The sequence below is a fragment of the Geotrypetes seraphini genome, chromosome 4, assembly GCF_902459505.1.
Source record: "Geotrypetes seraphini chromosome 4, aGeoSer1.1, whole genome shotgun sequence".
NCBI classification, from domain to species: domain Eukaryota; kingdom Metazoa; phylum Chordata; class Amphibia; order Gymnophiona; family Dermophiidae; genus Geotrypetes; species Geotrypetes seraphini.
The window spans coordinates 166,785,297-166,806,199 of record NC_047087.1 but is presented as its reverse complement, the minus strand read 5'-3'; the positions used below and the strand labels follow the sequence as shown (position 1 = coordinate 166,806,199).

Below are 20,903 nucleotides of genomic sequence, written 5' to 3'. Positions count from 1 at the left end.
GGACTCTGTACACAATGCAACACCACAGAAACAGTGACACATGTTTCGTAAAGCAAAAAATAAATAAATAGAAAATTTTTTTCTACCTTTGTCCTCTCTGGTTTCTACTTTCCTCATCTTCTTGTTACTCTCTTCCTTCCATCCACTGTCTGCCCTCTCTCTGCCCCTATATGGCATCTTCTCTCCTATGCCCCTTCCAGAAACTGTATGCCTCCCCCTTCCATCTCTCCCTTCACCCCCATTGGTCTAGCATCTCTCTCCTCTCCTTCCCTTCCTTCTCTCACACCTCTCCTCTGCAATCCTGTTCCCTTTTTTCTCATTTTCCTTTTCAATTTATTTTCTGCATCTGTCTAGATTACGTTATTACTACCCTGTCATCAATTTCCTTTTTCACTGTACAGCTCTCCACCTCTTTCCCTTACCCCTCCAGTATTTCACTAACTCAATCCTTTCCCCCCCAACATGTGCCCTCTTTCTCTACCCTTTCCATCCAGTACCTTCTCCTCTCTCTGTCTACTTCCATCCAGCATCTGCTCCTCTCTTTCTTTCCTCCCCATTTCCTTCCTGCATCTGCTCCCTTATCTCTCCTATCCGCACTCCCATTCAGCATAGGCTCCCCCTTTACCCTCCCCACTACCAACCAATGTCTGCCCTTTCTCTCTCCATCCACCCCTCTTCAATCAGCATCTACCCCTTGTCTCTCCCTTCCCCCCACCCATCAGCATCTGCCTCCTGTCTTTCCCCTTTGGTCCAGGCCTTTCTCTCTCTAGTCTTTCTTCTGCTTATAACCCCCTTTCCATATTTCATTGTATATTGCTATTTTAGCATAAACCTTTCACTGAATTCTATATACTATACAAACCACTGAGTTCCTGGTCTTAGTTCAATTCAGCGTGCTACCAACATTCCTGCCCCTGGCTTCTCTGTTCCAAATACTTCCCTTTTACCACCCACCCACCTTAACCATATGTCCTTAGATTGATCAGTGTTAGGCAATGCCCATAATACAGATTTACACATCCTTTCATTGTATAATAATTTTCAATGCTGCACAAGCTTTTAATAGACTATAGTAAATAAAAATGATAATGTGTGATATACAGACTAACACTATTCATCCTTGTTAGAATATTACTAACAGTCAGTACTATTTAATTCTGATCTGTAGTTATAACAAAAGCAAACATAATAATATAGGATTTCAGGATCAAGATACAAATTAGCAGGCAGTCACTTTTAACCATGCTACATACAATAGGTCAGGTAACAGACAAGGAAAGAAGGCAGGATAGCGTGACACATTTATGGCAGGCACACCTATAAATTTGGTTGTGATTTTCTCAGTACTATAGTATATTATCTCCCAAACCCAGTCATCAGAATGCATATACACTTTCACTGCAGCATCTCTCAGTCCCAGGAAATGAGAAACAGCTTTACTCTAAAATTTCAACAAATCCTCAGTTCCCCAAATATCATGTTTATCACTGCAACATCTCTAGCTCCAGCCATCAGGTAACAACTCTGCTGTCTTTGCAGCAGTTCCCAGCTCCAGTTCCTAGACATCAGCTTCACTCCTATTGCAACTCCACATTCCAAACAGGACAGGAGTGCAACCTTCTCAAGTCAGCAGGAGTAGCACCCAGGTCAAGTCCTTCAGAAGCATCTCTACCTCTACTGCACCAGCTTCCAAGTACCTCTCTGCCTCTCTCTTTCCTTCCTCCCTCCCTCCTTCCTATGTCCCCCTCACTGCCTTCCAGCCTTTGTCCCACCCCTCCCCCAAAGCCAGCCAGCCTGCCTGCCTCCCTCCCTGCCGAGCCGAAGCCAGCCTGCCTCTCTCCCTCCAGCGCCGAAGCCCTAGCCCCGATTCTTCTCACAACACCCCACACCCAGTCCACCACCACCTGCTGCGCAAGCTCAAGGCCTTAGTTTCTGCTCTCTCCGAGATTCTTGGAGATCTCGAGAATCTCGGAGAGAGCAGGAACTAAGGCCTTGAGCATGCGCAGATGCTCAAGACCCAGCGAAAAGGACGATAGATCTTCAGTAACCGGCACTGGCATGTCCTGTGCGTTGGTGCCGGTGCCGGGTGCCAGATGGGGGGGTAAGTGATGTGTTCTGGTGGGTGATGGGTCCGGGGAGGATGTCGGATCGCGGTGGGGGGGGGGTGCCGGATCGGGGGGGGGGAGGCACTCGTACATCGAAGCAAGCTCGGTTTCCGAGGTGCCGATTTTGCAAATGTTTTGCTCGTTTTGCTAAACACTCGCAAACCGGTGCACTCGTAAACCGAAGTACCACTATCAGATTTAAAATATGTATCCTGCTAGAGCAGTGTTTTTCAACCGCTGTTCCGCGGCACACTAGTGTGCCGCGAGATGTTGCCTGGTGTGCCGCAGGGCCGCCATCAGGGCAGTACTACCAGTCCTGCATTCAGGGGCCCGGAGCTGACAGGGGGCCCGAGGCAGGGGCGCCAGTAGCTCGCCAAGGCAAAGTGAGTCGATCACCCAGGACTCACTTTGTCTTGGCGATCTAATCTATCGAGCCGATAAGTCTTCTTCTCCCCGACGTCAATTCTGCAGTCGGAGAGGAAGTTCGGGCCAGCCAATCGCTGCCTGGCTGGGTGGAACTTCCTCTCCGATTGCAGAATTGACGTCAGGGAGAGCATGCGTCGGCGTCGGCTTTGGGACCTTTTATCCATTGGTGGGTCCTGTTCCCCGATGGCAGCGGCAGTGGCAGTGGCTTGGGGAATGGCAGGGAGAAAGAAAGAAAGGGGACAGGCAGGGAAACAGAAGGAAAGAAGAGAAACAGAAAAAAAGAAAGAAAGGTCAGGGAGAGAGGAAGAAAAAGTTGGGGGAGGGAATGAGGTGTGGAGGAGAGAAAGCATACAGGCTGATAGAAGGGAAGAAAGATTGGATGCACAGTCAGAAGAAGAAAGTGCAACCAGAAATCACCAGACAAGGTAGGAAAAATGATTTTATTTTAAATTTAGCAAAGTGGAGGCAGTATTACCACAGTTTTCAAAGGAATTTGCCCAAAAACTTAATAGTTAACTGGGTAAATTCCCAGAGATGAAAACTTCCCTTCACTTACTATGCACAGTTCTGAATTTATATCTGCTGTCTATATTTTACAATATGGTCACCTTTTACTAAACCGCAATAGTGGTTTTTAGCGCAGGGAGCCTATGAGCGTCAAGAGCAGCGCTGGGCATTCAGCGCAGCTCCCTGTGCTAAAAACTGCTATTGTGGTTTAATAAAAAGGATGGAGGGTATATTTGTCTATTTTTGTATGCTATAAAAACCAAATACAGAGACTGAGAGCTGTTGACGAAGAGCTACGTATGTGTCTTTCTTCGATTCCAGCCAGAATATCAGCTTTGTGTTCAGCCAAACAGGCCCAGGTTTCGCACTGAATAAAGTATTTTATAATTTTTCACTATTCTGTTTACTTAATATTTCATAATAAAGTAATTATAAAATACTTTCTTTGTGTTTATTTGATTCCTATTCAAGAGAATTACTTTATATATAGTCAATATAGGCACAGAGTTAAATTTTTTAACATTTTCTAATGGTGGTGTGCCTCGTGATTTTTTTCATGAAACAAGTGTGCCTTTGCCCAAAAAAGGTTGAAAAACACTGTGCTAGAGCTGGTGTTAGACATAACTGGGGACCACAAAGCCCAGGTCGTACTTCTTTAGCTTCCAGCTAGCTTAGGGCTCTTTCTTACCAGTTGCCCTAGTTGCACTTCCCTAACACTATTCCTATAATGTGTGACTGCGTTATTCTGTTAGCATGATTTTCTGTGTAGCATTCTGGAGAAGGACATCATGTTTGGGAAGATTGAAGGAATCAGGCAAAGAAGGCGACCTGCAATCAGATGGCTGGACACATTGAAAACAGCCATGGGGATGACGCTGGAGGACCTTTCCAACTAGCACAAAACCAATTTCTTTTTAGATCTGCAATTCATCAAGTTGCTAGGACTTAAGCACGAGTCAGTGGCACCTAACAACAACATTCTGTAGTAATTTGGCTTATTCAGTTTTCTCGATAGTGGAGGGGATATTTGTGAAGGGAAGCGGAAAGGAGACAAGGGTTTTGTTGATCCTTGCTCTGTATTATTTGTGTTTATAAAATGACAATTGTACATAATATTGTTTCTCTTTATACTTTAATAAAATATGTTAAATATAAAATAATAATTATTCGAGACTTGTGCAGATGGGATCAGACGGTTTGTGGGAACCAGGGACCAAGCTCACGGGGACAGGGGCAAATTTTTCTCCCATGTCATTCTGTAGTAGAAAGCTTTGTAGTCTTACTCTCTAAGGGAGATGTTCAATGAACTGTGAAAGTTTTTATTTTACCTTTGGATGGCTTTTTTTTGTGTGTTGTGGTGGTTTGTGAAACAATGCCCCTGCAAGTGGCGAGTACAGTACTTTGGAATACCTCTGCCTGTTTGAGCAAGAGAAGCTGTAGGCCACATTTTGTTTTTCATTAATGACTGAACTGAAAAGATTGTGGAAGCATTCTGACAAAGCTAAACCTTTTTGATTTGAACTATTTTTGCATGTTGACAAGCTGAACTTTTAGTTTGGAATTTCTTTGCAATAAAGTTTATAAGTTATCAAGTTCTGGTGAGGCTGTCTATTAAGGTAGTCAAGAGGAACAGTACCAGGTCTCCAGTAAACCCTTTACAGTGTGAAGGGTTTGTGTTTGAAATTCCTGTCATCACCCACTCAGGAATCAGTGTCCAGGGGGAGTGGTGGTAACACTGTACAAGGTGCACTGGACACTTACCCCTCCTCCCTTCAATGGCAGCAGACCCAGATCAGTGATATCTAGTATTGCAATTTGTGGTTTTGGTGTTAGGACAAAAAATTTAAACATTGCAGAAGGAGAAGTGAATGTGCAAGAAAATCACATCCATTTATTTCATAATTTCTGAAAGGAACTGTAAAAGTGCAGTAAAGAAAGAATTAAAAGAGAAGGGAATAAGATACATTCTCATACCTGATGAATCTCCAAGTTAACAGGAAAAATCCCACTGTTATTAGCTCAGAAAAATGCAGTAGAATTTGCCAAATTGTCATAAAGACCGTAGTGTGCTAAGCCAAGCAGCTGTGAGGAAAGTCAAGAACCAGCACCAGAGCAATTGTAGTGAAGATTCTGTAAAACAGACTGCTTCTGACTTTTTACTTCACAGAGTTTTAGTTTCGATTTACTTAATGTCAGAGTAAACAAAGGAGCAGCTGAAAAAAGAAGGAAGGAAATTAATATCCATAAACTTCAAGAGATTACAGAAAGAAAGACATTATCTGGAAAAGCTAACAGATACTAGGAAAGTAGTAATATTCAAGTCAAGTTTCAAGTCCAGTCATGTTTATTAAAATTTGATGAAACGCTAATCATAATTCTAAGTGTTTTATAATATAAAATATAAAAAGGGGAGGACATTTAACATACTTATTATTGACTGGGACATATGACATATTATATGGCTCCAGAAAAATGAAGATGGATTGAGACATCCGGGTTTTACTTCCATTGAAAGCAATGGAAGTAAAACCTTAATATTACTGTCATGCAATGAAAGATAATATTTTATCAATTTATTAGATTAAAAACATAAAATAAATTAATCTCACAAAAGTTGGCTTTCCTGTATTTGTCTTTTAGGAATGTGCATTTTAATTTAGTTTTCTTTCATCCTCGCTGAAATGTTTAGCCTATGGAATATATTTTAATGTGTTCTATTTGATTTTAGTGCATATTGAAGTGTAATAATACACTTATTATGAAAGGGAATTATAATGGCAAAACAAGGGTGATACTGAAAATACTATTTTGATTAGTCACCCATCAGCAATCTATAAATCTGTGTATATATAAAAAATGAACACACAAAATATGATACGTGCTTAATAGTGAACGCTCAGACCCACAACTATATCCCAGTGAAATATCACAGAGAAGCTGTGTAAAGAGACCATCATTGCTTGTTCACAGTCTCACCCACCATTACTATATAACATAAGTTCTAACAACATCCACAGCTCCTAAAACATATGAACAGTATACACATTGCCCACAAGTCTTGTATACTGTTCATATGTTTTGCACACTAACCAATTGAGCATTCCAAAATCTGGTGGTAAAAGATTTTATTTACGTACTGGCACTAATTGTCTGTTCCGGGGTGTAGTGTATTGTATAGTGTGCCCCTGTGGGATGTATTATATAGGTCACACTAGGCGAGTGATCAAAGTACGTATAGCTGAACATTTAAGTAATATTCGCTGCAAATGGGAGTCTGCTCCTCTTGTCAGTCATTGGCTAGAAATGAAACACACAGTTGAAGACATTAGATATACAGTGCTGCTTCATGCTTATAAAAATACAGGGAATGTTTCCCAATATTTGCTGTATCGTGAACATAGGTTTATATTTCAGTGGCACACTTTGGCTCCAGTAGGGTTAAACAGTGAAATGACTGGTTTCAAATCTAGCTGTCAGCTGTGTGAGTTCTTATGGAGTGAGGTTTTTCAGAATGCTTGGAGAGGGAGTGTATTTAAGGGGTGTGGCCTGCTGGTTTGTAACATGATGCCAGAGTGTGCTGTGTGCTGGAGGAAGGAAGTTGTTTGTCCCGGTAAGCCTGTTATAAGAATTTGTAAGAAGTATAATTTGAAGTTGAGTGAGTTTTAACATTCTATTGTATGATTTAGTGTGTTGGGTGAACTTTGTTTGGTGTGGTGAGGAGAGTGAGTGACTGGGTGTAATTTTGTTTTGTAGTACCCCTCCTGATGAAGCCAACCGGTGAAACCTGGGTCGGGGGGGGGGGGGGGGGGTCGGTGAACATGCATTTTGTGCAGCAGTGGTGATTAAGAATGTACCCGAGTTAGCTGTAAAGACTACAGTACCACCTTACTAAGATAAGTAGTTTTTCTTCCTTTTTTAGGAGCTGTGGATGTTGTTAAAACTTATGTTATATAGTAATGGTGGGTGAGACTGTGAACAAGCAATGATGGTCTCTTTACACAGCTTCTCTGTGATATTTCACTGGGATATAGTTGTGGGTCTGAGCGTTCACTATTAAGCACGTATCATATTTTGTGTGTTCATTTTTTATATATACACAGATTTATAGATTGCTGATGGGTGACTAATCAAAATAGTGTAATAATACACACATACATTAAAACAACAGAAGGAAACAAATAACAATGAAAAAAGGGGACGTGACCAAGAGGTGATTGGGAAGGACATTCATTTACTTTTATACCTGAATATTGTCCTCTGCTTTTATGCCTAAGTGCAAGGGGAAAACCATGAGCCAGCCTTCCTTGCCCCCTGGTGCTCCTCCTCTCATACAAACCTCAACTGCTGCCTTTACAAAGCCAGCACCTGATTTGGGCGTTTCTGCTGTGGTTGGCGTGGAGAGAAGTCCGGACATGGAGGGTGAAATTTCACTTGGCTCATATACTCCTGTTCTTCCATACTCAGCTCATCATGTCAGGAGTTGCATAAATGGAGATGACAGAAATAAGCAAATCTTTTTTTTTTTTTTTAAATTATTTATCATTTCAAATAATTACAAACACAATTGTACAAGAAATACTGAATACATCTCTTCAATTAATCAAAAGATAAATGAATATGAAAAAAAAAGAAGAAAATCTCTAACATAGTCCACCTGTTGAGGGAGAAAAAGCTTCAAGAAACCTCCTTGTGGGAATCAAGGAATTAACTAAATTTAATAAAGAGGAAAATTAACTCGAGCAGATGTCATTCCTAACATTCCATGACCACATTATACTGTTTCACTCTGGACCACGGTAGGAAGCCCTTTACCTTCCAAAAAGAAACCCAATTGGGCAGGTTAAAAAAAAATATGCTTATTCCCTTGATAGGAAATAAAACACAAGGAAATCTTAATTGAAAACTTGTCTCTAAAGAAATCACTCTTGTACGGTATGTAAGAAATTCTTTTCTGCGAGATTGAGTCCATTTAGATACATCTGGAAATATATTCACCTTTTCGCCTAAGTAGGAGACCTGTTTCATTTTAAAGTATAACTTCAGTAACATTTCTTTATCTTGTAGAAACACAAGCGTGACTATCAATGTAGCACGACCTTGCACCTCTATCTCGGATGATTCCAAAAGTGCAGAGACATCTAACTCAGTCTTTTCCCCTTAAGTATCCTCTGAAATCTTTTTTAAATAGTAAATTTTCTGTACAGGGGGTAAGTTAGAGTCTGGAACTTTCAACACCATTACCAAAATTTTTTAAAAAAAGTTCTAGAGGAGACAAATATTTAGCAATAGAAAAATTGAAAGTCTTAAGCTTAAATTTCTTTGTTGGTTCTCGAGATTTTCTATTTTCCTCATTAATAGTATTTTATCAGTAGTTTGTTTAACAAGCAAAGTCTTAATTTCCTTTGTTGTTTTCTCCAACTTAGATAGCTCTTCCTTCTGAAGTTGAGCAGATGTCTCCAGATGGGTTATCTTAGCAGTTAAATTTAAAGTGCTAATAACAAAGTTAGTACATACCGCGTGTAGGTTTTCTATCATGGTCCAGATTGAGTCCAGGGTCACCGCTGACGGCTTCATGAGTTGCTTGAAGGGGGAAAGATCAGCTTGTTGGAAAATGGCTCCTTCCATGGGACACGGCCCACGGGTTCCCTCACTCTCACCACCACTCGGTCTCAGCGGGAAAGAACTCCCAGCTTGCATCGGCTCCAGTATGTGAGTCGGTGACAACGTGCTGACATCCGGGTTAGCTGGACATTCGAGACGCTCCTCTCCAGATGCAGTCTGTGAGTCCTCCAAACTCGTCTGTCCCGTCTCAGTATCTCCGGGCATAGGGGGAGTATGTGGTCCATGCAGGCTCAGCGAGAGATCGCTGTCTAAGCCATGCACTTCCCCTGGCGTGCCAGCAGAAACGCCCGCAGAGGTTTGATGGACTGTGAATACTGTAATCACAGTCTGTCACGGCGTTGAGGTTTCTGGAGCAGCTGAAGGATTGCCCCTCAGCCTTCCCCGTCTTTTAGACATTCCACAGGTAATTCAAACTTATAAGACAACAGGGCAAACTCGGTTAAGAGGAAAAATTTCCAAAACGATGGGAGCTCTCTCAACTCGTGTCCTGCTCGAGCGCCATCTTGCTTTTTTCCCCAGAAATAAGCAAATCTTGTTTGACGGTGGAGAGACAAAATTCTTATAGGAGCTAAGAGTGAAATTCCATCAGCATTTGTTGCAACTGAAGAAAGGTACCAGCAGGATTTGTATTGGTACAGCCAAATGCAGCTTCTCGGGTTAGTGTAGTGTTTTCCCTGAATATAGAAGTGGAGTGGAAGATTTAACTGCACTGTAACCATTAGTGAGGCCATCAGCGATAACTCTGGAATCTATTTGAACAAAAGTAGTAACCCGCCACAAGATCTGTTTAAATTTCATTTCTACTAATATTGCTCCTCAAATCAAAACTTAGGGCTCCTTTTACTAAGGTGCGCTAGCGTTTTTAGTGCATGCAGCAGATTAGTGCGTGCTAACCCCACGCTACGTGGCTAGAACTAATGCCAGCTCAACGCGAAAGCAGATACTCTCCTTTATCACACTCAAGCAAGCACTCAGGCAAACACACTCAAGCAAGCCATCAGGCAAACACACTCAAGCAAGCACACTCTTCTCTTTCCTCTTCTCACACTCAGATACTGTCTTAATCTCAGACACTTTTCTTACACACTCCCAACTTGTATCCCTTAAATTTCTATTTTTTTTTTAACACTAAAACTTTCACACTTGGAAATGGCAGGGAGAACTCGGAGTGCCAAGACTACTATCAAGTTCAACACTCCAACATCTGGAGAGACCTGGGGGATGGCCAAAGACTTTACACAGAAGGAAAAGAGTGCCACTGAGCGGGGAACAGATGTCTCAGTGCTGACCGAGGCCATCCCCCTCCCACGGTACGCTACAGTCTCTACGCAGACAGAGGAGATGAGGCAAGTAGCGGTAGACGAGGACATTATGCAGGAACTGCGGAGCCTCAGGGAGGAGGTGAAACGCTTGAGGTGCATCAGGGAGGATGAGGCCTTCATCGACGATGCCATCCAGGAACTGTCTCATATCACAGAACGAACCCACGATAAGTCCATTCTCAGCACTCCCAAACCTACAGCTCTAAATTCAACGACTGGAATACAGGAAATGATTGGAGATGCCGGTCCCTGGCAGCTGGTAACCTCCTCTACGGGCAAGCAAAGAACCCCCCCCCCACCTTTCTCACTTTCTTCTTCTTTTTCTCTCAAACAGGATAGCTCTACACCAACTCCACAACTCTCCCTGAGGAACAGATTTCATGTCCTTCAAGAAGGAACTATCGAGGATGAAACAGAGGAGGCTCAGGAAGATTCCAAACACAGAACATCGGCTACAGTACTCACTGATTGACCCCCTCGAAAGGAGTGCAGAGTGGTGGTCATCGGGGACCCCCTGCTAAGAGGCACCGAAGGACCAATTTGCAGACCAGATTTGCAGTCAAGGGAGGTCTGCTGTCTCCCTAGAGCCAGGATCCGGGACATCACCACCAGTCTAGACAAACTTCTGAAACCTACTGACCATTTCCCTATGTTTCTCATTCATGTAGGTACCAACGATACCGCCAGGAGCACATCAGACAGCATCCCTAAAGACTTTGAAACCCTGGGAAAGAAGCTGAAGCAGACAGGAGCACAGGTGGTCTTCTCATCAATTCTCCCAGTAAGAGTCAAAGGCAGAGACAGGGAAGAGCGTATCCATTGGACCAACAAGTGGCTTCGCGAATGGTGTTTGGAGATGAACTTTGGATTCCTGGACCACGGAGAGGCGCTACAAGGACTACAGGGACCTGACGGACTACACCTGACCAAGAAAGGAAAGAAAGTATTTGGACATCGACTAGCCTGCCTACTTCGGAAGGTTTTAAACTAGGTAAATTGGGGGAGGGTACATACACACATTCCAGAGCAACAAGGATCCACCCTGGGGAAGCAAGTAGCACCCACACTTCTGAGCCTAGGGTAAGTACCCATAGTATACACAAAAAAATAGGAGCCACACTAAAAGGGTCAGGCATCTCTTCACAGGTTTGGAGAGCTATGTATGTTAACGCACACAGCTTGGGCAACAAAATCCTGGAACTAGAAACAGAGATAAGGAATGCTGACCTTGACCTAGTAGCGATATCCGCGACCTGGTTCACAGACTCGCATGGGTGGGATATGGTTATACCAGGCTACAATTTACTTCGTCGAAACAGAGAGGGCAAGTTAGGAGGGGGGGTAGCACTATACACTAAGGATAATATCAAAACTACCAGAATCACAGAGGTTAGATACACAGGGGAATCACTTTGGGTAAACCTGGCCAGAGGGAATGAAAAATGCCTTTACCTTGGTGTGGTATACAGACCTCCAAGACAACAGGAAGAAAAAGACAAGGAATTGATTGAAGACATAGAGAACATCACTTTGCGTGGTGACAGTACTGTTAGGGGACTTCAATATGCCAGATGCAGATTGGAACACACTCTCCGCGACTACGAGTGGTAGCAGAAGAATATTAACCTCCATTAAGGGTGCACAACTCAAACAAATGGTATTAGAGCCCACAAGGGAACAGACAATACTGGACCTGGTACTCACCAATGGAGACAGTGTCTCAGAGGTATCAGTAGGAGACATGTTGGCCTCCAGTGACCACAACATGGTATGGCTCAACCTCAGGAAAGGCTTCTCTAAATCAAACACAGCAACGAGGGTCCTCAACTTTAGGGGTGCAGACTTCGACCACATGAGAGACTTTGTACATCAAGAGCTGCAAAACCATGCAGAAACTGACAATCCGGAAACTATGTGGTCAAATCTGAAATCCATCCTGAACGAAGCAACTAACCGCTACATTAATACAGTAAGCAAACACCGGAGAAATAAAAGACCAATATGGTTCAGCAAGGAAATTTCGGACCTCATTAAAAAGAAAAAAGAAGCATTTATCACCTACAAACATCTTGGGAAGAGGGAGGCAAAGGAAGACTATCTGGTCAGATCGAAAGCTGTCAAAAAGGCAGTCAGGGAGGCCAAACTACGAACAGAAGAAAATCTAGCACGGAACATTAAAAAAGGGGATAAATCTTTCTTCAGGTACATTAGCGACAGGAAGAGAAACAAGGATGGGATAGAGCGTCTTAGGCAGTCAGATGGAAACTACGCGGAATCTGATTCTACCAAGGCAAAACTACTAAATGAATACTTCTGCTCAGTATTCACCTGTGAAGCACCGGGAGCTGGTCCACAACTACAGACAAGAGACAGCCAAAAAGACCTGTTTCAAGATTTCGAGTTTACACCCAGTAGCGTCTACTACGAACTTTCAAGACTCAAAGTAGACAAAGCCATGGGACCAGACAATCTACACCCCAGGGTGCTCAGAGAGCTGTGTGAAGTTCTAGCTGAACCACTATCCGTGCTCTTCAATCTTTCCATGCGCACGGGAAGAGTACCCCTGGACTGGAAAACAGCTAACGTAATTCCACTCCACAAAAAGGGCTGCAGAACAGAAACAGAAAATTACAGACCGGTGAGTCTCACATCCATAGTGTGCAAACTCATGGAAACACTGATCAAACAGAAACTCGACCAAATACTAGACGAAGAAAATCTACGTGATCCACACCAACACGGATTTACCAGGGGAAGATCCTGCCAATCGAATCTGATTGACTTCTTTGACTGGGTGACTAGTCATCTGGATGCCGGGGAGTCCCTGGACGTGATTTATTTGGACTTCAGCAAAGCTTTTGATAGCGTCCCACACCGCAGGCTGTTGAACAAACTAAAATCTATGGGATTAGGGGATACACTCACTACATGGGTTAGGGATTGGCTAAGCGGTAGGCTTCAAAGGGTGATGGTAAACGGTACCCCCTCCAAAACGTCAGCAGTGACGAGTGGAGTACCACAAGGCTCCGTCTTAGGGCCGATTCTATTCAATTTATTCATAGGAGATATGACTCAAGGGCTTAGAGGAAAAGTGTCACTGTTTGCTGACGACGCCAAACTATGCAACATAATAGGTAAAAGCAGTGTGCCTGACACTATGACGCAGGACCTACGGCACCTGGAACAGTGGTCGTCAACTTGGCAGCTAAGCTTCAATGCTAAAAAATGTAAAGTGATGCACCTAGGTAAAAAAAATCCACACAGAACTTACACACTAAATGGAGAAACCTTGTCCAAGACCACGGCAGAACGTGATTTAGGAGTGATCATTAGTGATGATATGAAGGCTGCCAATCAGGTGGAGAAGGCTTCGTCCAAGGCAAGACAAATGATGGGCTGCATCCGTAGGGGTTTTGTCAGCAGAAAACCTGAAGTCATAATGCCGCTGTACAGATCCATGGTGAGACCTCATCTGGAGTATTGTGTTCAATTATGGAGACCGCACTACCGGAAAGATGTGTTGAGAATTGAGTCGGTTCAGCGAATGTTTACCAGGATGGTCTTGGGGCTCAGGGAACTCACGTACGAAGAAAGGCTAAAAAAACTGCGGATGTACTCGCTGGAAGAACGAAGAGAGAGGGGAGACATGATTGAGACCTTTAAGTATATTACGGGAAGTATAGAGGTCAAAGATGATATCTTCTGTCTTACAGGGCCCTCGGTTACAAGAGGGCACTCGCTGAAAGTCAGGGGAGGGAAATTTCATGGTGATACCAGGAAGTACTTCTTCACCGAAAGGGTAGTCGATCATTGGAACGAGCTACCTCAGCAGGTGATTGAGGCCAACAACGTGTCAGATTTTAAGAGAAAATGGGATATTCACGTGGGATCTCTAGGGAAATAAAAGTCAGGGAGTGGGTCATTGGTGTGGGCAGACTTGATGGGCTGAGGCCCTTTTCTGCCGTCAATTTCTATGTTTCTATGTTTCTATTGTAGCGCATGCTATTCTGCACTTTAAAGCCCTAATGCAGCTTAGTTAAAGGAGCCCTTATTGTCTATCCCAGGGGTGTCCAACCGGGCCGCATTGGCCGAAAAAAATGTTTCTGGGGCCGCGCAAACGCTGCAGCAAGACAGAGGAGGGAGCCGGCAAGACGGTAAACACCCAGGGGCAGCAGAGGAAAACATTGCATCGCCCTCGACCAGGGCCACACAAAATACTTCACGGGGCCGCATGCGGCCCTTGGACCGCAGGTTGGACACCCCTGGTCTATCCCATCACTAAGATACATTAACACTATGCGAACTAGTATTTTTTCTGTTACGGCCCCTACAATCTGGAATTCGGCACCAAATCACATAAGAGAAATTACATCCCTCGATAAATTTAAAAGCAGTTTAAAGGCCTTTCTATTTAAAGATGCATACGACGTATGATAGTCCTTTTAAGGACGGTAATGGAAGTCTGTTCCCTTCCATTAGCCTTGTATTTTTGATAATTTGCTTTTTTCCCCTTCCATTTGTTTTACCCCACTCCCCATTCTTTTCTATCAAAATATTGTTCTTCCCAGTTACCTTTCGAATCAGTAAGTCATTGTCTGTCAGTGTGTCTGATTGTTGTATTGAAATCTGTTTTTAATGTAATTTTTTATGGTTTCTTTTTTATACTATGGACTCCTTTTACAAAGCTGCGCTAGCGGTTTTATCGCTTGCACTGGATTAGCGCGTGCTAGCTGGAAATCTACCACCTGCTCAAAAGGAGGCGGTAGCAGCTAGCGTGTGCAGCAATTTAGCGCGCGCTATTCCACGCATTAAGGCCCTAGCGTGGCTTTGTAAAAGGAGCCCTATGTAAAACTGCTTTGATATTTGATAAGGCGGTGTATGAAATTTTTAATAAACCTGAAACCTACCTCCCCTGTTACCCAGGCTTTTGACTCTTGGGTGGGAATTCGAGAAGAAATTGAGGTGGAATTGTCTATTTCCCAGGTGAAGGTAGCAGTGGACTTAGAAAATGGGGCTCAACGTTTGAATCAAAAGATTCTTAATTTTTCATCTGTTAAATTTGTGATACTTTATATACATTTTTAAAAGAAGTTCTCAAGTATCTAGAGAGTGGTATTCTACCTTTGCAAAATAAAGATATATTTTTTATTTTTTGCCAAGATCATTGAATCAGGAGGAAAATGGGGAGGCTCCCCTGGCTGTGGAGCTTTCTTCAGACAGTTTAAATGTTTTAGACATTTTGGAAAGATCCCAAGATGAGGTAGCATTTTGAGCTACATTAGATGGACCATTTGGCCTTTATCTGCCATCATGTTTCTATAATACTTTTTTTTAACAGAAAGGGTGGTAGATACATGGAACAGTCTCCCAGAAGAGGTGGTAGAGACGGAGACTGTGTCTGAATTCAAAAGGGCCTCAGATAGGCACGTGGGATCTCTCGGAGAGAGAAAGAGATAATGGTTACTACGGTTGGGCAGACTAGATGGGCCATTTGGCCTTTATCTGCCATCATGTTTCTATTAGTAGTATCTTTTGTTTTTCAACAGGATAGATATGCGTTATTGAGGCTTTATTTGAGACAGGCTTCCTCTACTTTATTTTTGGGAGACAGATATTTTCAGATCTTGCTAGATGGAAACAAAAGCAAAGGAAAATAATTCTATGTATGAGACAAGAGGTTTTGAATCTAGGAGCTAGTTAAGATTTCTTTGTAAATGTGTTGTGACTTTAATTAATGTTAATGTTATATACCATTTCTGTGACCCAGAGCAATTACATTGCTTTTTGGATGGAAGATCTGCTGGACCTTAGTTCCATAGTTAGTGGGGTTATTTGATATTGGTGTCTGGTTGTTTCTTAAGTTTTTCCTTGTATATATTTTTTATTTCCTACTTCCCAGGATTGGACAGGTCACTCTTCCCCCTTTTCTTGTGGACAAATTATGCCATTAGATATATATATGTGGGGGATGGGAAGGGGACACCTCTAGTACATGCTTACAACTGCACAAAGAATGATGCCATGGAGTATTCCTCTTATTATCTTATGTTTGGACGAGAGGCTAGACTACCTGTGAATAAATGTTTTTGAGTCACCCCAGATGGACACTCTTTGGGAAATCATCTTAAATACATCCAGATCTCAACAGCAACTCAGTGCTGCATATCAAGCAGATCAGGAGACAGTTGACAAACAAAATACAGGCAATGAACTCTGCTATGATGCCTGAGTCAAGAGCTACAAGCTGGGAACGGAGTACTGATCACTTGGCTCTAGGCATCCCAAGCATGCACAAGCTATCAAACAGATCAGTTTCAATTATTTAAACCCAGGGATACTTTTAAGAAACTTTTGAACATGTGCAAGGAGTACTGGTGTGGGCAGCTGGGAAAGAGGCCACTGACTTCTTTGCTGAGGCAGCACTGAGACCACTCAAAGATCACATATTCTAGGACAGTGATGGCTAACCTTTTTGAGCCCGAGTGCCCAAACTGTCGCACAAAACCAAAGAATTTCCTCAAAGTGCCAGCACGTCAATTAAACCTTAATAACAAGATTTTAGTATCTAAAAACTCTTTATAAAGTTGCCTGAACTATGTAACATCATTTTTAAAGGTTGGAATCTTTGTATTGTCAGATAATTAATTTGATTCACAATCCTTTGGTTTTCATTTCAATTTATTGGCAATTTATAATGTTTTAATGATTTCATTCAATTTAATGAATTTAGGAAGAATTTGATTCAGTTACACAATATATTTTAAATGTATTATTCACATAACATGTCAAATGTATCCTGAGTAAAAAAAAAGATAAACTTCTTAAAACTGTTAACTGTGTCAAGACTCGGTGTGTATTCCCAAAGAGTCTATACATGTTTTTTTGTAAAATTTACAATCAAATTAGAAAATAGTTAAATCATTACATTTCTAATAATATGATGTAAAGAAAACAAAAGAGCTTTCAATTAAACCAACCGTTTTTATTGGAAATTCCAGATTGGAATACAACAGGGCCATGTAAAGTCCCTTTTTTAAATAACATCTTTAAATAATATTTAAATAACTTAGAAAGTGTCTTAACTGCAAACTGAAAATACTGCTTCATGTAAACATATGCATTGGGCATGCTCTGAAAAAAATTAATGTGATTTTTGTTGTTGCATGTATGCTGATAACTTGTCAATCCTTGGCTCATAGTGCGTTAATTTCAGAGCAACACATGCAGCACTCATGTCATCCGTTAATCTGTTTCTAGCATCAGATTTTATATGATTCAAAGCCGAAAACAGCTGCTCACAAGCATAGGATGACCCAAACAAAGTAAGAAGAGCAATCCCAAGTGCTTTCATGGACTTAAAATTGTCTGGCAGAGAATTCCACGCTTTTAGGATTTCATTTTCAAAACTGCTAGCAGTGATTTCATTTGTCACCCTTTCACACTCAATACGTTCAAGAGCCGCACGCAGGTCATTGAATTTACTTTTCCAGATAGAGCTTTCTTGAAATTCCAGTAGCTCCATTTCCAAATTTTGAATATCCAACCACTGTAAGCAGGAAGATTAAGATCTTCAAATGTGGACTTCTCTGGGGAAGTTATAAATGAAAGGGTTGTCTCCATCTTACGGAACTGAGAAAATCTTTTACTAAAATTCTCTTTTGCTTCGGCTACAATGGTTCCACCATGCTTTGTGGATTTCCTGGTGTTTTTTATGACTGTCCACAAATGTTGTAGAATTATCCAAATGTATTTTTAGGTTGGGAAAATATTTTAGCTGTCCACTCTCAAGGTCTTTTTCAAAAACATGCAATTTTCTCTCAAAAGCTTTGATGTCACTAAACATGCTTTCTGCTGTTTTTCCCATGCCTTGTAATTTTTTGTTTAGTACATTAAAGTGGTTAGTAAAATCTGTAAAGAACATGAGGTTGTGTGGTTTTGCAGCATTTACAGACTTGGAGCAATGGTATGATTGTTTCACTTTTGACCATTTGCCATTTAAAGACTACTTGCTACCCAAAGACTTCTAAGACTCCTGATGCAGGCCGGATGGCCGAAACGTGATCATGTCGAGTCATTGAGTTGCTTTGGATGTACGATTTTGTTTTGGATTAATAAAGACCATTGGATTTATCAGATGAGTTGAAAGACACTGTTTTTGTGCACCATCTTGATTGGACATTTCCACTTTGCCCTTGCTTCTACAGCAGGGGTGCCCACACTTTTTGGGCTTGCGAGCTACTTTTAAAATGACCAAGTCAAAATGATCTACCAACAACAAAATTTAAACAAAAAAAACCCACAAAGCACACTGTATGCAGAGAAAATGTTAATTATCATTTATATTCCGTGGGTTTTCAAAGAGGTCAAGTCAGACGATTCTATGCAATGTCACTTCAGGAACAATTATACAAAAATAGACAAATATACCCCCTCCCTTTTTACTAAATCGCAATAGCAGTTTTTAGAGCAGGGAGATGCACTGAATGCCCTGTGCTGCTCTCGATGCTCATAGGCTCCCTGCGCTAAAAACCGCTATTGCAGATATAAATTCTCTAAACAGACACATTTTGATCACTAAACTGAAAATAAAATCATTTTTCCTATCTTTTTGTCTGGTGATTTCATGAGTCTCTGTTTGCACTTCCTTCTTCTGACTATAAATCCAATATTTTTTCTTTCTGCCCCTCCCCTTTTCTTTCTGTCTCTTTCTTTCTCTCTCCCCCCGCCCCCCCCCCCAAGCCATTGCGCCAATTTCTCCACTTCCCCAATTTTTTCCCTACCCCCTAAGCCACCATGCCGATTTCTCCCTGCTTCCATGAGCCAGGCCAGGAATGTACAAGAGCCGGACTCACAAGACTTCACCTCTGATGTCAATTCTAACGAAGGAGAGGAAGTTCCAAGCCAGCCAGGCAGCGATTGGCTGACCCAGAACTTCCTCTCTGACATCAGAATTGACGTCGGAAGTGAAGTCTTGTGAGTCCGGCGCTTCTACGCGCCTGGCCTGGCTCAGGGAGGCAGGAAGAAAAAGATTGCCAAGGCAACGCAATCGACTCACATTGCATTTGCGATCTACTGGTCGATCGCACTCGACCACTTGGGCACCCCTGCTGTTATGGTATCCTGTCCTGACCTGAGGAAAGGGGTTTAGTCCCCAAAAAACTGCCTTATTTCTATTTCCTATTTATAAACTTTAATCAATAGATACAATACTACTTGATTCTACGTAAAGCAACAAAACAATTTTTTCTACCTTTTGTCGTTTTTGCTTTAATCATCTTGTCTTCACTCTTCTTTCTAGCCAGCTTCTGTCCGCTCTGTCTTCCATACAGCATCAGCCCCTTCCATCCACTGTCTGCCCTCTCCCCGTTCCATATGGCATCTTCCCTCTTTTTATGCTCCTTCAATAAACTGTCTATCCTATGCCCCTTCTCTTCTTCTTTGTACATGATTGATTTCAGCTCTGCCACCTCTCCATTTTTCTCTCTCTGTCACCATCCCGTCCCCTATGCTCTGGCATCTCTCTCTTCTCCTTTCTTTCCTTCGCACCCCATAGTCTGGTATCTTCCCTTCCCTGATTCTCTAGCATCTCACTCCTTTCCTTTTCTTCCATCTCTCCCTCCCCCTCCATGCTTTGTGTTCTCCTCCTTCCTTTTCCCTTGGTCTGGCATACTTTCCTCCTTCCCTCCATGTCCTGGCATCTCTTCCTCCCTCCCTTCCCTCCAATCCCTGGTATCTCATTCCATTCCCTCCCTCATCTTCTTTCTCCCTCCAGTTGGGTGCAGCAAGTCTCTCCCCCTCTGCTCCCTTTCCTCCTTCTGTCACCCATGACCTGGCGTCATGAACTTCTTCAGGCAGCAGCATTCACAATTTGCTGCTGTTGCCAGCTTCGGGCCTTCTTCTCTGTCGGGTCCTGCCTTCATGGAAACAGAAGTAGGCAGGACCCGGCGGAGAGGAAGGCCTGAAGCTGGCAACAGCAGTGAATTGTAAATGCTGATGCTAGCCGAAGAAGTTCATGATGCCAGGTCGAACACCCGGGGCAGACTGCTACTCTCCCCCCCACAACCCTCCTAACTCTCCCTCCCTCCCATCACGAGACTCTAAACAGGCTGCTTCAGGACTTTCTCCTGCCGTGATTCCCTCTGGCACGTCACTGATGAGGGAAGGAGGAAGAGATAGGAGGGTCGGATCGGGTTGGGATTCGCCCGGGATGATGATGAGGCTGCTGCTGCTGCCAGCGAATCCAGCTAGAGTGAGGCCCCAAAGCACAACACTGGCAGGCCCCCCTGACTATTTTGGGCCCTAGGCCTGTGCCTACAGGGCCTATACTTTAATCTGGCCCTGCTTCCCCCCCCCATATGCCCTGACATCTCTTTCTTCCACTCCATGGTATGGTATCTCCTTTCCCTCCGTCCCATGGTCTTTGCATCTCTTTCCTCCTTTTCCTGATCTTCCTTCTCCCTCCTTCCCTCTCTCTCCCCAATTGGGTACAGCAGTATCATCAGCATTTCTCTCCCCCCCCCCAATTGGGCACAGCAGAAGCAGCATTTCTCTTTCCCCTCCCCCCTAATTGGGTGCAGCAGCATTACTCCTCCCATTCCCCCCCCCCCCCGTCTCACACACCCGGCAGATTCGCTACAGACAAAGGCAAGTTGTAAGTTTCCCTTGGTCGCTGACCTATCTCCCAAAGGGCAGCGACAGAGGGAAGTTTACAACTTGCTGCTCTTGCTTACTTCGGGCCTTTCTCGTTGCCGGTTCCTGCCTTCACGGAAACAGAAAGTAGGCAGGACCCGGCAGCGAGAAAGGCCCGAAGTAAGCAAGAGCAAGTAAGCTTCCCTCCGTGGCTGGCCTATCTCCCGCATGCTCCGGGGCTCTAATGGTCTGTGCCGGCTTCTCTTCTCTACTCCCCCCCCCCCCGACGTAA

The 20,903-nt window shown here is 43.1% G+C and overlaps 2 protein-coding genes across 3 annotated transcripts in view; one reads left to right on the top strand and one right to left on the bottom strand.

Annotated features, from left to right (window-relative positions):
* The window catches only part of VRK3 (VRK serine/threonine kinase 3), a 255,863-nt gene extending 250,737 nt beyond the window's left edge, over nucleotides 1-5,126 (bottom strand). The window contains exon 1 of the mRNA XM_033941762.1: nucleotides 5,013-5,126. Coding sequence (XP_033797653.1) covers nucleotides 5,013-5,092 — 80 coding nt within the window. The 5' untranslated portion in view covers nucleotides 5,093-5,126. The remainder of the gene's footprint in view (nucleotides 1-5,012) is intronic.
* Nucleotides 5,127-6,604: 1,478 nt separating this feature from the next.
* LOC117359675 (C-factor-like) overlaps nucleotides 6,605-20,903 on the top strand; it is a 94,866-nt gene continuing 80,567 nt past the window's right edge. The window contains exon 1 of one of the 2 annotated variants that reach the window (XM_033942892.1): nucleotides 6,605-6,648. The gene's annotated coding sequence lies outside the window, so the exon portion shown is untranslated. The remainder of the gene's footprint in view (nucleotides 6,649-20,903) is intronic. The other variant, XM_033942891.1, reaches the window with a different exon arrangement.